General features: G+C 38.4%; 1 protein-coding gene across 2 annotated transcripts in view; it reads left to right on the top strand.

Moving 5' to 3' along the window:
* LOC124134688 (CTD small phosphatase-like protein) overlaps positions 1-10,306 on the top strand; it is a 54,831-nt gene extending 44,525 nt beyond the window's left edge. For both annotated transcript variants that reach the window (XM_046499701.2, XM_046499700.2), the window contains exon 8: positions 2,192-10,306. In XM_046499701.2, the coding sequence (XP_046355657.1) occupies positions 2,192-2,338 (147 nt within the window). In that variant the 3' untranslated portion in view covers positions 2,339-10,306. The remainder of the gene's footprint in view (positions 1-2,191) is intronic.
* Positions 10,307-12,728: the final 2,422 nt, after the last annotated feature.

Raw genomic sequence — 12,728 nt, 5'->3', positions numbered from 1 at the left:
CTCCAGGCACAACCAGTTAACATATTTAATGTCGTTCACAGGTAATACTTGCGACTCTAAAATGTTCACAGCCTCATTTAGGTACTTGCATTTGGTATGTTTATGTATTCAATGCAGGTGATATTCCTAATTTTTAGACTTATCCTATCTCACACTATGCATTTCTTCCTCTTCTTTCAATCCTATGTGGAAAAGTGCTTGAATATAGTTTCCAACTTCTAAAGGACAATTCATCCGAACACATCCCAACATCACCATGGTCACCACCCACAAATTATGTTGTGATTGCCATGGCCGGTGTAGTGTTGAAAAGCGTTGTTCAAAGTGTTGACATGTGATGGAAGATTTCTTCAACATGTATTTACACAAGTGCCATAGAAAAGAGATTGACTGGCGCTTGAAATCAAAAGGCTTGGACAAGAACAAGACATCTTGTCTAAGAAAACAAGGAAGACAACCAAGCTTGCTGTCCCCTCCTCCCTAACAGTGAAACCACCTCTGGAATCTGACTTGCCTGCTCTATCAGTGGCAGATGGAGTTTCTTCTGTAGATTAATCCGAACCTGCCTCAACTACGCCTCTGATCGACCCTCTTAGCACTCCTAGACTGCCTGCTACCAGTCATCTTTGGTCTCCCGCGATGTTCAAAATTGCCTGAGTAAGGATCAGTCTCTCGCTTCTCCCAAGAGTCACTTTTCCGAGAAAAGTCGATCGCACAATTTGCACTCAAAGGAAATTGATCACTAAGGATTGCTCATCTGAGGGTCACTCACTGCAGGATTGACTGTCTCAGAAAAGTTGGTCTGGTTCGCCGGATCGCTCTGGGGATCGCCGGTCAAAGGATCGCCGATTTGGGGATCAACCTTTTAGCGATCGACGCTCTAGCAAGAACACTGCTGATTCTTCCAGTACCACTCCTGTTCGACATGACTTGACAGAGGATGGTTCCTATACAGATTCGGCCAAATATTCTATTTTGGGTTGCTCCCAGTCCAGTTACAAGGATCGACATCTTCAATGGGATCGTTCCTGATCCTACGATTATCATCATCGACCAGATTTGCGTGCTTGGGATCCCTATCAGTACAGTGGTTTTGCAGATCACCCACGTGGCTGGGAGAGCTACCCCTCACACTTGGAATCATGTCCTACCTGGCGTGGTTATCCTTATGCTTCGTCCTTTCCTGACTTCCGTCATGCATTGAATATTACCACCCTCCTCAACGGGATCAACCGTTTGATCGCCATCGCTGTGAAGAGCCTCGACGTCCCTTTCCTTTTCATAGATATTTGTCTCTGTCGCTAACTCGTGTGAATCGCCGTTCTTCGAGACACTTGCGATCGTCATCTCCGCTTTCGGTTTGGGTTCCTCCTACCTCGTCTGTGCCGACCCCTTCCTGTGATGCTCCCTACATCCATCCTGTTACCTACCTCATGGGGCCATCGAGACCAGGCTAACGATCCTGCGCCAAACTTTGAATTGTTCCTGCAGGCAGTGACCTGCCCTCCAAAATCGTTCTGGGCTACTGGTGGTACCTCCTTGATAATTCCACTTCTGTGCTGGCCTTAGTTCAAGAACATTTCATCATAGGATTGAAAGAAGGAAGATACGCATAGTGTGAGATAGGATAAGTATATAAATGTACAATTTTTGGTAAAATTTACAATTTCTCATATACCTATCAATGAGATGAGGCATATTGCTTATGTGAAAGAGCCAACATGGAGTACGTGTCACAGGGGATGTAATAACATTTGAATTTACATTTTGAATGGGCGATTGATTTCGGCCTGGGTGGTAGGAAATTAGAGTCATGTCCCTTAGTGCATCATCGTCTGCTCATCTTACTTTTCTGTGACTATGTCTTCCAAACAAAGTGAAGATGTATTGCATTCACTTGCAAATTAATACATTTTACAATTTGATGTTATGGTTTATGATGGAAAGGTTATTATTTGGCAGTTTTCATGTTATATGAGACTTCCATAACAGCCTGAGGGTCAGTGATGGGGGTTGAGGATTGATTTGGGGTGTGACATGAAAACTACCTTATAATAACCTCTAATTATTCCCAGCAGATGATATTGCTATTTATTCCCCACAGATGATATTACTTTTTTTCCCTGCTGTTTTTGTCTCACAGATGATATTGTAATATCCTGCAGGTGACATTGTGATTTGTTGTCTGCAGGTGCCCGTTGCCTCGTGGTTTGATGACATGTCTGACACTGAGCTGCTGGACCTTCTGCCCTTCTTTGAGAACTTGTCACGAGAGGACAGTGTATACACAGTGCTCAAAAACAACACAAACTCTCCTGCATCCACCCCGCCCTCATAGCGAACTGCCGCCCGGCAACACAATAACTTAACAAAACTCGTTTATGCAAGTTTTTATTATAAATCAGTGAATGAAAAGTGTGTGAATGATCAGGAGCGCCCAAGAGCAAATGTGAAATTGGACACTTGAAAATTTACACATACTTATCTACTCTGCTTAGAAAAAAAACAAGAAAAAAAACAAAAAATGGCGACATGCTCAAATTTTCTGCCTCGCACTCATTGGTTGTGATGTATCACATGACTCATAAACCAGTGTTTGGTTGGTGAATAAAGAGGTTAGTTAAACCAAGAGTGGCCTGTGACAATCGAATCTTAGGTTGAGGAGGAGTTTGTCCAGAGGGAGTGAAAAAAAGAGACACTATTAGTGACAGAGATTCACCCTGCAGCAGTTATATGGCAACCTTGAATCACCTGTTCTGTCGAAGGATGATCAGATTATCCACAATGACAGGGATTAAGTTGGCATCGCTGTGTCGACTGCATCCTTATCCTCGCATCACGTCTGAGCTGGCCCGGGGAAAAAAAACATCACAAGAAACACCATGAGATGAACTACAGAGGTGAAGAATGGTGTACAGACCAAGGGAGACAACTTTGTTGGTGGCAGCTTGCAGGAAAATTTCGGTAATCTGGAGGAAGATAAGGAAAACATGGTTGGCTGTTGTTACAAGGAATATCACTGGCTAATGCTGATGGTCATGTTTTCATTGGCTGATGTATTGTACCTGGACTATTCAACCATGTGTTTGATGCCAAATGTTCGTGTTCAGGTTCAACCATTAACGTAAGGTGCACAACTATTTTAATTTCTAGCTTACAGTTAATTATAGCGCTACAAGTTCAAATCATGTGAGATGATATTCAAGAGAAAAACCTCAGAACACTGTTCTGAATTGAAGAAAAAATGGCAAAAATTGTTTAAAAGTTAAAACGAAACAAACCAAAAAAAAAGAGGCTTTATTCACTTTGGCCGCTGAGCCATCATTCATGTGCAATGAAAGACTTTTAATATGTGAAGTTTTAACCAACTTGAACCGAATGATCTTTATGACTTGTTTTAGTGAAATTGACACTGGTCATGCATATATGTCGTGAAATGTTTATGGCTGGGTTTCTAGGCAACATGTGACACGATGTTCAAGGTGTTCTCATTCTATTCTGTGTGCATGCCCACTCTCTCTATATATTGCCTTGCTCACTGAACTGATGGCTTCATCCACAACAAACACGAAAAACAACATTATCAAACATAGTTGTAAAAAGCAGGAGAAAAATAAGTCTATTGTTTATAAGCAGAAAACAACGTAGTTTTACATGTTAGTAAACATGGATATAAGAACATTTTTACATGTTTATGAATATGGAATGAAAAACATTGTTTTACATGTAGTAAACATGGACAGATCAACAACATTGATTTGCGTGTTTGAACGAATCACAGGCTATTTTTTTTATTTATAACTTGTCAAGAGAATCATAGACATTTATACTTCCCTACCAGGCTGGGATATTAACTTCTTCGGAAATATATCTGATAGAAATAATTTATAACTATGTCACTGATTTGTGTATGCTGTGTCTAATTTTACTAATGAACTGTCAGGGTGCAATTCCATCCCTGAAGATATTGAGAATGTGCATTTTAAGTATCAACTGAATTTGATTAACTTTAATGGTATGTTTTCATTTTTGTTGTGGGCATTGCCATCAAAATGAAAATGGCAGCTATCTTTAAAGTTTGATCAATTGTCTACACAAGCATGTTGAGTTAGAGTTTGTATATGCGCCTATATAGAAGTCATCTACAGATATGTTATGCCGTGGGTTTTAATTCTTACTGTTGGTTTCTTATTATGTAGTAGGAATGGTATTGGTACTGAAATGAACAATGTTTGTGAAGCCGTGGATATATTGTCCAGCAAACATAAGACACCACCCTAAATCATGTGGTCACACCCCTATCCTGGAACTTACAGTTAGGAATGTATCAGTTGGCACACTTACCAAAAACTTACATCCGAATACTGCATCCCTGGGGGTACACTTCGTAGGTGTATTTCAGGCAAATAAAGTAACCTAGTTGTGGGAGAAAACGTGTGGTCCTTCCAGATTTTGACTTGACTCTGGACAACCAGACTGCTGCCACGATGCTCTTGGGATGGTATAACACTGCTGGGTATTGTTGAAGCCAGAAGGTCATAGCTGCGGCTTGTCAGTGGCTAAACATTCATCAGAAACATTTCTCGGCTATCACATGTGATCATTTATCTTAACATATATTTCTTTGATGAGCCTCAATGTACTTAAACAATATAACTTCACTCAAGTTGACAGATCACCAGATTTCTCCCATGGTTATTGGTGGGACATTCATGTTTGGTTTTATGTTGGGAATGAATTTATCCCACGATGGCTTTCAAATTTGAATGTATTATCCTTGGTGCTTATGAACCGTAAGTTTTATTAATGATTTCGTTTGCACCAACATAATTACCTTTGAGTAGATACTGTTATTCACATTTTGTTATTTGCTATAGACCCAAACGAAACTCACTGCAAGATGGTAGGTCATGCTTGCCTCACAAATGTCACTAGATGATGAAAGCATTAATTTTAATACTGTAGCTAAAAGATGATGATGTTGATGATGAATAATGTTTGTTACACGTAATCATGGCATTCACATTATTTTTAGGCATTTTCTTACAGATTTAGAATCTGATCTCTATGACATGCATTACGGTTTTAAATGTTGTTAAGACATATTTTTACTTCAAGAAACCTATTGTTTATGATTAAAACATATGTAGTAGAATTTTATGAGTACGTGTTTATGAATTGTATATAAAATAATCGTTTTAGTTTATTTCAGTTTAAGAATGGTGATGAAATTTTCAATTTTTTCGTACAGTAAGACGAGGGCTTGTTAACAGATGAACACCTCTTAGGTACAATGCCCTTAGTGAAACACTCAGATTGCTGGGCCAACTGTACCTCCATGCAATGTTACTGACAAAAGGAAATTATTTTTGCTACTTTTGAAGATAATATATATATGCTTGTAATATAACATTGGCCTTGTCGCTAGCTACTATTTACAATGCCAAAAGAGCAGTGTAGACGTTTAGTGTGAAACAAATGTTGAGGTTGGCCTATTGTAAATGGAGTTGATATGTGTACAGAGTAGTGGAAAGAGTATATGAATATATATGTATACATATGTAGATAATGTTATATGCCAGTGGTGATGCGTATTGTGTACATGCATGAAGTACTAGTGTCGCCCTTCCTGTTTTGATCAAAACAACCGTGTTCCCACCTAGAAGCTCTATATTAAATACCATCTTGTGTTGTTTCCTGCCCTCGTAGGAGTGAGCCATTGATGTACGTTGGTAGATCTTCACTGGTGTCAACATTTTCGTTTTAAGTACATGTAGTCGTGTATACTGAATGTTTGTAAAAACAAACAGGGCCTTTCATTTTTTGTTTGATTTGTTTTCTAGGATTATGAAAAATGTTTTTGACTTTAATGTGTTTACCAATTTCCTGTTTTTGAATTTATTTTTAATAACTATATCATGGTTGTTGTTTATGGAATGTGTTAACTATACTGAGATGACTGAAAATACTTAAGGCTTGAAGGAAAGCTCATTGGATTCATCATTTTTGCTGACTGAACAAAACTGTGAGCGCAAATGGTCTGTTATTGTTTGGGAAAATAGTTTTGATAGATGTTTATAGATTTTGAAGATTGAAGAACAATGTCTTCCATGAACTATTTTGCAGAAAAGTTAAATGACATGTCAGTAAGGGCGATCTCATTAAATTCAGATGTTGTATTCCTCCGAAACTTTACTTCTTTGGGTTAAGATCTGAGGACGCTGACATGGAAGGTTGTGTAAGGTGAAACCTGAACGAACTTTGACTGCCCAGTCTAAAAGAAGGGTTAGTGGGTTCTTGACCCAGTCAGCTGACAGCTTTCTAAAAGGATTCTGCATCATCTTTTAATACATCTTGATTCGGAAAATGAGATTTGTATAAACTCGCAGCACACAACTATACTTTCATGGTACTCCCTTTGGGTGTAGATACCACGGCTCTCCGAAATGACATGGTATGAAATATGTATATGAAATGTAATACGGCTCTATCCTTTCTACTTTCGGAACTTGTCGTTTGAAACTTTCAGAAATCTGATATTCTAGTTTGAATGCCTCGTACTGAGGATCCCTGAGAAGACTCCACACTGTTGCTGACCAGTCAATCAGAATGTTCACTTGGCGCTACCTAGTAGAGATGTGTCCTCAGATCTTTGTGCAGAGTGGTATCGTATCAGAGTAAAAGATCTGATTTAAACGAGAGTGAGTGAAGGCATTTGTCAACTGTTGATTTACTGTTATGTAGTGTCAAAACTTCATGTGTTGGTACATGCCATTGTCGTTTTATGACTTGCATGGAAAATTTGCTTGCACCTTCATTACCCTCAAAAACTTAATAACTACGTGCCATATTACTGTTGATCCAGTTACACAGTTTCATTTATTTGGGTTTCTATATTTCAATATCAGCTGAGTGTGGAATCATCCAGAAGATGGCCCAGTATTATTAAGTAGTAGGTTGTTTTTATTTACCTGATGGGTTGCACCAGTTGTTGAGGAGGGCATGTGTAAAACACTATACGGATATGTTACCTTGGGTAGGCCAGTGGGAGAGTTGCATCCCTTGTCCATGCCAGGATCTGCTGGTTTGTTGATTTGAATCCCAAATTTGCCCAGATTGTGATCATATTCTATCCCCACCAGTGTTAGGTTCCACAATACTTGTAATGGCCTAGGGGGCGGTCGGGTAGCCTAGTGGTTAAAGCGTTCGCTCGTCACGCCGAAGACCCGGGTTCAATTCCCGACTTTGGTACAATGTGTGAAGCCCATTTCTGGTGTCCCCCACCCTGATATTGCTGGAATATTGCTAAAAGCGGCGTAAAACCATACTCACTCACTGTAATGGCCTACCACCAGCTAAACATTCAGCTTTTCTTCACATTGGGCTCAGAGGCAATGCAGTATTTGACATACTGTTCAAAGCAGCATCAAACCTAATCCCTCACTCACTTTACCTTACTCCCAATGAACTCTTTCTTCTGTTGCTGTATTTATTTACCTATGACCACCCTCTTTTGTTGTTTATATCTACTGTGTATCTCATATTTACGTTTATTGATGTTTATTGATGTCGCATGTTTATCATGTCTCAGTATGGAATTGTAAATAGCCCCTGTTTGGCTTGTGTTGATCATAACCATTTTCTGCTTCTAGAGGCTTACATATTTATTTTGCGCAGTTACATGTATATAAAAGCTTTGCTTTTACTACTAAACCATTAATATTGTAAAATTTCAAGACAACCATTTTTTCTTTGAGTCTAGTGCCCCATGAAAGTATCACACGTTTTTAAGATTTTCCGAAAATGTTGAGTGATGCATATCTTATTCTAATTGTAAGGCTATTGGGTGGGAAATGTATTGTGTATTGTGAGAAATATATGGTTCTTGTTTGGGGAAAAGATATTCTTAAAAGAATATTTAAATTAATATCAAACTGATATACCACTAGCATTCTTGGTATCACTGCACAAACATATCATAGGCCCTGTACCACAAACACACGACTGGCATCTGTCATTATAGTGCACTGTAATCTCTCTAGAGAGGCGGGCGTATATTTGAGAGATTATGGTAACTGCTATCATATATATTTATATATATAAATGTATGTATCTGAAATTATCTACCTGAATAATCAGAGGTGTACAATATTCTATCATAACCCAAAACTTTTTCTTTTTTTTTGACGAAAAGGGAATTATGAAAAACACCCTGCCACTGGAAACATTCAAAATATCACATTTCGGAAAGATTCTCTTTTTGTACCTGTTTCTAAAAACTGTTGGATAGCAATTCAAATGGTGCTCTGAAGTTTCCAGTCCAAAAATGCTGATGGTAATGTAAGCTCACTGGGTCTCAAGGTTCTGAAAATACAACGCTATGATGCTGAAACAATGCAAAGACGGTCACAGCAATGTCCTGTTCAAATAATGCTACCACAATTACAAATGTAAAACATGAATATTTGGGTCCCAATATGACTTTCAGCCTCCCATTACTTCTATTGGGCAGAAAGAAAGCTGTTGCTTGTGTTATTTCTGTTAAGTAGAAACAAGACCATAGTGTGTGTACTTTGAGTTTCCTTCCTCTGTGGCCTGTTTCATTTTGATTTCACATTATTTTGAAATTTCATATTAAATGTTGCACAGAATGGGGTGGACTACAGAGCCTTATGGCTTAACTGTTCGATTAAAAATCATTGTCAGGTAATGATAGATTATGAGACCAGCCATGTTGTCTTTTGTTTTGAACAACAAGATTTATTTTTTTAACAGGCTTATCTGAAGGTTATTATACATAATAGTTAAATATCCCTGCTGTCATGAAGGAGTTCATTTTTCTATAAAAAATATTAAGATTTTCTTGAGCCAAATATGTTCTTTTCTTCAAATCGACCTCCCAGGAGATAAAATGGTCTGCTTCTTATCTGTTGCGGTTAAGACCATCATCGTCTTCATAACTTGTTACTGTTTTTTGTTATTGGCATGTTTCATTCAATTTTAAAAATATGGACTAACTCATTTTCAATTTAATATTCTCTGTGAAATTTCGCTGTTTGAATTGCATGCAATATTAATAATGAAATGATTGTTTTTGTTCATGTATCATTTTCTATACAAAAAAGAACATATGTTAGTCTTGTTATGCTTAGTAGCTCTGAATTGTGTGAACTTTTTATGAATGAAGTAATGAAATAGACTACAGTGTTTGAGCTGCATGCGAGATTGAACATGTGACAGGGATCTTTCTTAGGCTAGGCTTTTTTCAAAAATTTGTTTTCGAATCCACTGACTCCCAAAAATATGAAACATGGAAAAAAACATTTTGGTTTTCTTTTTGCTGAACAGTAAGTAAAATGTTAAAAAACCCAACCTTATTTTCTGTCGCTATAAATTAAATATATTATCTAAAATATTATTATTAAAACCATTTGCAAATATATTTAAAAAACTCACACCACTTAATTACCAGCTGTTTAAACTAAATGAATCCCTACTTACTTAATATTTTGAGGAAATATTTGAAATTATATATTTTTAAATTTTATTTTTTTATGTATTGACCTGAAGTTTTGGGGTACAAAATCTGTAACCCCACTCCCACCCCCACCCCCACCCCCACCCCCCAAAAAGAGTCTGGCCTAAAGATGATCCCCTGTGGAAGGCCAGGATGTTTTTAAATGAATTCCTTGTGTTAACTGATAAGAAGCTGTAACATTAGTGCTGAAGATGATGGGCATCTGTGGAGAAACTGGGCTCACTGGTCACTGTGTGTTTGGCCAGAACTTCAACTATCTGCATGTTGTTCTTCATTGCTATGCCTGTGAATTCAGAAACACAATGAAGTGTATTGGTTCAAATGGAAACGCCAAAGTCAAAACCATACATTGTTATGAATACTGCAATGAATTTTATTTTGTTGATATCAGACTGTTTTATAAGTCATTTTGACTAGATGAAATTAATGAGATTGGATATTGGGTGATTTATCTAAAACAAACCTGAAATGTTTTTATACTGTGTTTACCTCAGTCTGGCTGGCTTGCTTCAAGCAGGTACTTGTAATTCTGGGTGTTCTATTTTGTAAGGGGAGACTACTCTGTCAGTTCTTCACCATCCCTATAGATGTGTTGTATATTTGTACATACTAGTATAGCCATTAAGAGTGACTGATTCAATGTTTTGACTTTTCTAAGCAATGTAATTTTCTATACATGATTATCCCCATTAACATGAGGTGATGGGTGTATAATGCATATTTTCTCTGATAATTTTAATATAAACAAAATAAAAAAGTTACACATCATTTTACATTCTTCTTGTTCTTTGAGAGTGAGATGGCTCATTCTTTGATTGTGAGTGTGACAGTGGACAAGGATGTTGTGTATGTGTAAATGTTAATTAAGGGGCAGTTGAGTTGCCTTGTGTTGGTTGGTCATGCCATAAAACCAGGATTCATTTTCAACATAGGTGCAGTGTGTAAGGATGTGTAGTCTCAATATTACTTGTATAGGTTGAGAAATACCATTCTCACTCATGTTAGTTTAGGGACAATAAGGGTTTGTGTCTGAGTGGCTGCATGTACCAGTCCGGACTAATTCCAGTTTTGTAGTGCTGGTGCCAATTGTTGGCGCCTTTAGTATGGCCTGGGTAACCAGCGACCTGCATTCCGGGCAGACTCTAGCGACCATTGGTTAAGAGCATGAGCAGTGATACACACCATCAGTGCACAATTGCATACCTTTATACAGTTCACCTCTTATAATCATTCGGGGGGTAGCCTAGTGGTTAAAGCGTTCGCTCGTCCCAGGTTCGATTCCCCACATGGATACAATGTGTCAAGCCAATTTCTGGTGTCCCCTGTCGTGATATTGCTGAAATATTGCATAAAAGCGACCTAAAACTATACTCACTCACTCACTCTTATAACCTGTCAGTCCCCATTTTAGATATCTCTACAACTTGAATTATTCAGCTCCCAGTCAGATCTTATACTTACCTGGCAATAGTTAAACATACTTGAGGTAACTCTGAAGATGGGGTGGTGTTGGAGGGTTAATTATACCAAGACTTAATTCTCCAAGTATTGGTACATATACTGCAACCATATGTACAGTGTATGTTGCAAAATGTTCCCTTTTTCTGACTTAGGTTGAAATATCAAGAGAACTTTATTTTATGGCGGATGAGAGTATAAAAAGCGAACACAAATCTTTCTTGTTCAACGGAGAGCAGGGTACTTGCATTCAGTTTGCAAAAACAGACAAACCAGTGAATGATATTGCGAGCAACGATCTACGTCAACTGGGTACGATGACATGTGGTGCCCAGCAATATTCTGGCTATATGACAGTAGTGTGTAAATAATCGAGTCTGGAGCAGACAATCCAGTGATTGACATCATGAACATGGATCTATGCAATTGGGATATGACATGCATCAAACACAGAAGCCAGAACACCCGCTCCGTTAGACATCTTACGTTTTTTGTTTGTTTCTTGTTTAAGGCAGTACTCGGCAATATTCCAGCTAAATGAGGCAGTCTGTAAATAATCGAGTCTGGACCAGACAATCCAGTGATTTACATCATGAACATAGATGTAGCAATTGGGATCGATGACATGCATCAACCAACTCAGCGATCCTGACCAACCGATCCGTTAGTCGCCTCTTACGACAATCATAGTCGCCTTTTACGACAAGCATGGGTTACTGAAGACCTATTCTACCCCGGATATTAGACGTCTTACGACAAGCAGGGGTCACTGGATACCAGTTCTAACCTGGATCTTCTCGGGGGTATCAAGTACGTCACGCTCCACGTGGTTTACGAAAACCCGCTAAATAAAGTCCCATACAACTCAGACATGTGTGATTTATTAGACTCGCGCTTTGTCTGAATATATATGATTTTGATAGAATCAAGAAACTCCATTGAAGATAATGGAGCCGCAGGGAGATGACTGATCCTGAACACGTGGAAGACCTTGCTTACTTCATTTAGGGCTATAGCATTACAGTTAGGGCTGGGCGGAAGGGATTTTTCATATGGTTTAAGAACTGTCAGGCAGACCATGTGATCCATCGGCGTGAAGAAGGCTTGGGAACACAAGATTTCATAACCTGTTGTATGGGGCTAGAAGGTCTTTTACGACACTTCAAACAGAGCTGATCAAAATTATGCTTGAATCCTTCTTGAATGTTAGAAGTGCACGTGGCTATACTAGCCAGTGGTTTAGCACTAGCCATGACTTATATACACGATGTACTGGTAACGTTGCTCATTTCATCCAAATGCAGCTCTCGGACACACGACAGATTGCGGGAAAATACGAGTTGCCTCCCTTTGACCTTATACTGATGTTAGGCGATCAGTGTATTGGCTGGCGCAGGTCTGTTTAAGCCTATTATCACACGTTAATCAAAGCCCACTGTCACTTGTTCCACGGACATTATGAAAATCAAAAATATTATTTTCCATGCTTATGATATATGTTTCAACTGCAAGCGAACTGACAGTGATAATATAAGGCTTACACAACAGAACATTTGCATGAATGATAGCCGATTTCAAGGGCGACAACTCGTCGTTTGATATCATTTGATAACAATATGTCAGACATGGGACACCTCTGCTACATAATGACGTACATGAATACACACGCAAAACAAAGAGCCATAGTGAAATAAATCGGTACGTTATTTTCTGTCGTATATTAATAATATAA

Source organism: Haliotis rufescens, unplaced genomic scaffold (genome assembly GCF_023055435.1).
Source record: "Haliotis rufescens isolate VD_foot unplaced genomic scaffold, xgHalRufe1.0.p SCAF_4, whole genome shotgun sequence".
Classification (NCBI taxonomy): Eukaryota; Metazoa; Mollusca; class Gastropoda; order Lepetellida; family Haliotidae; genus Haliotis; species Haliotis rufescens.
Note: the sequence above shows the minus strand (reverse complement) of the source record. Positions and strands in the feature narration are given on the sequence as shown.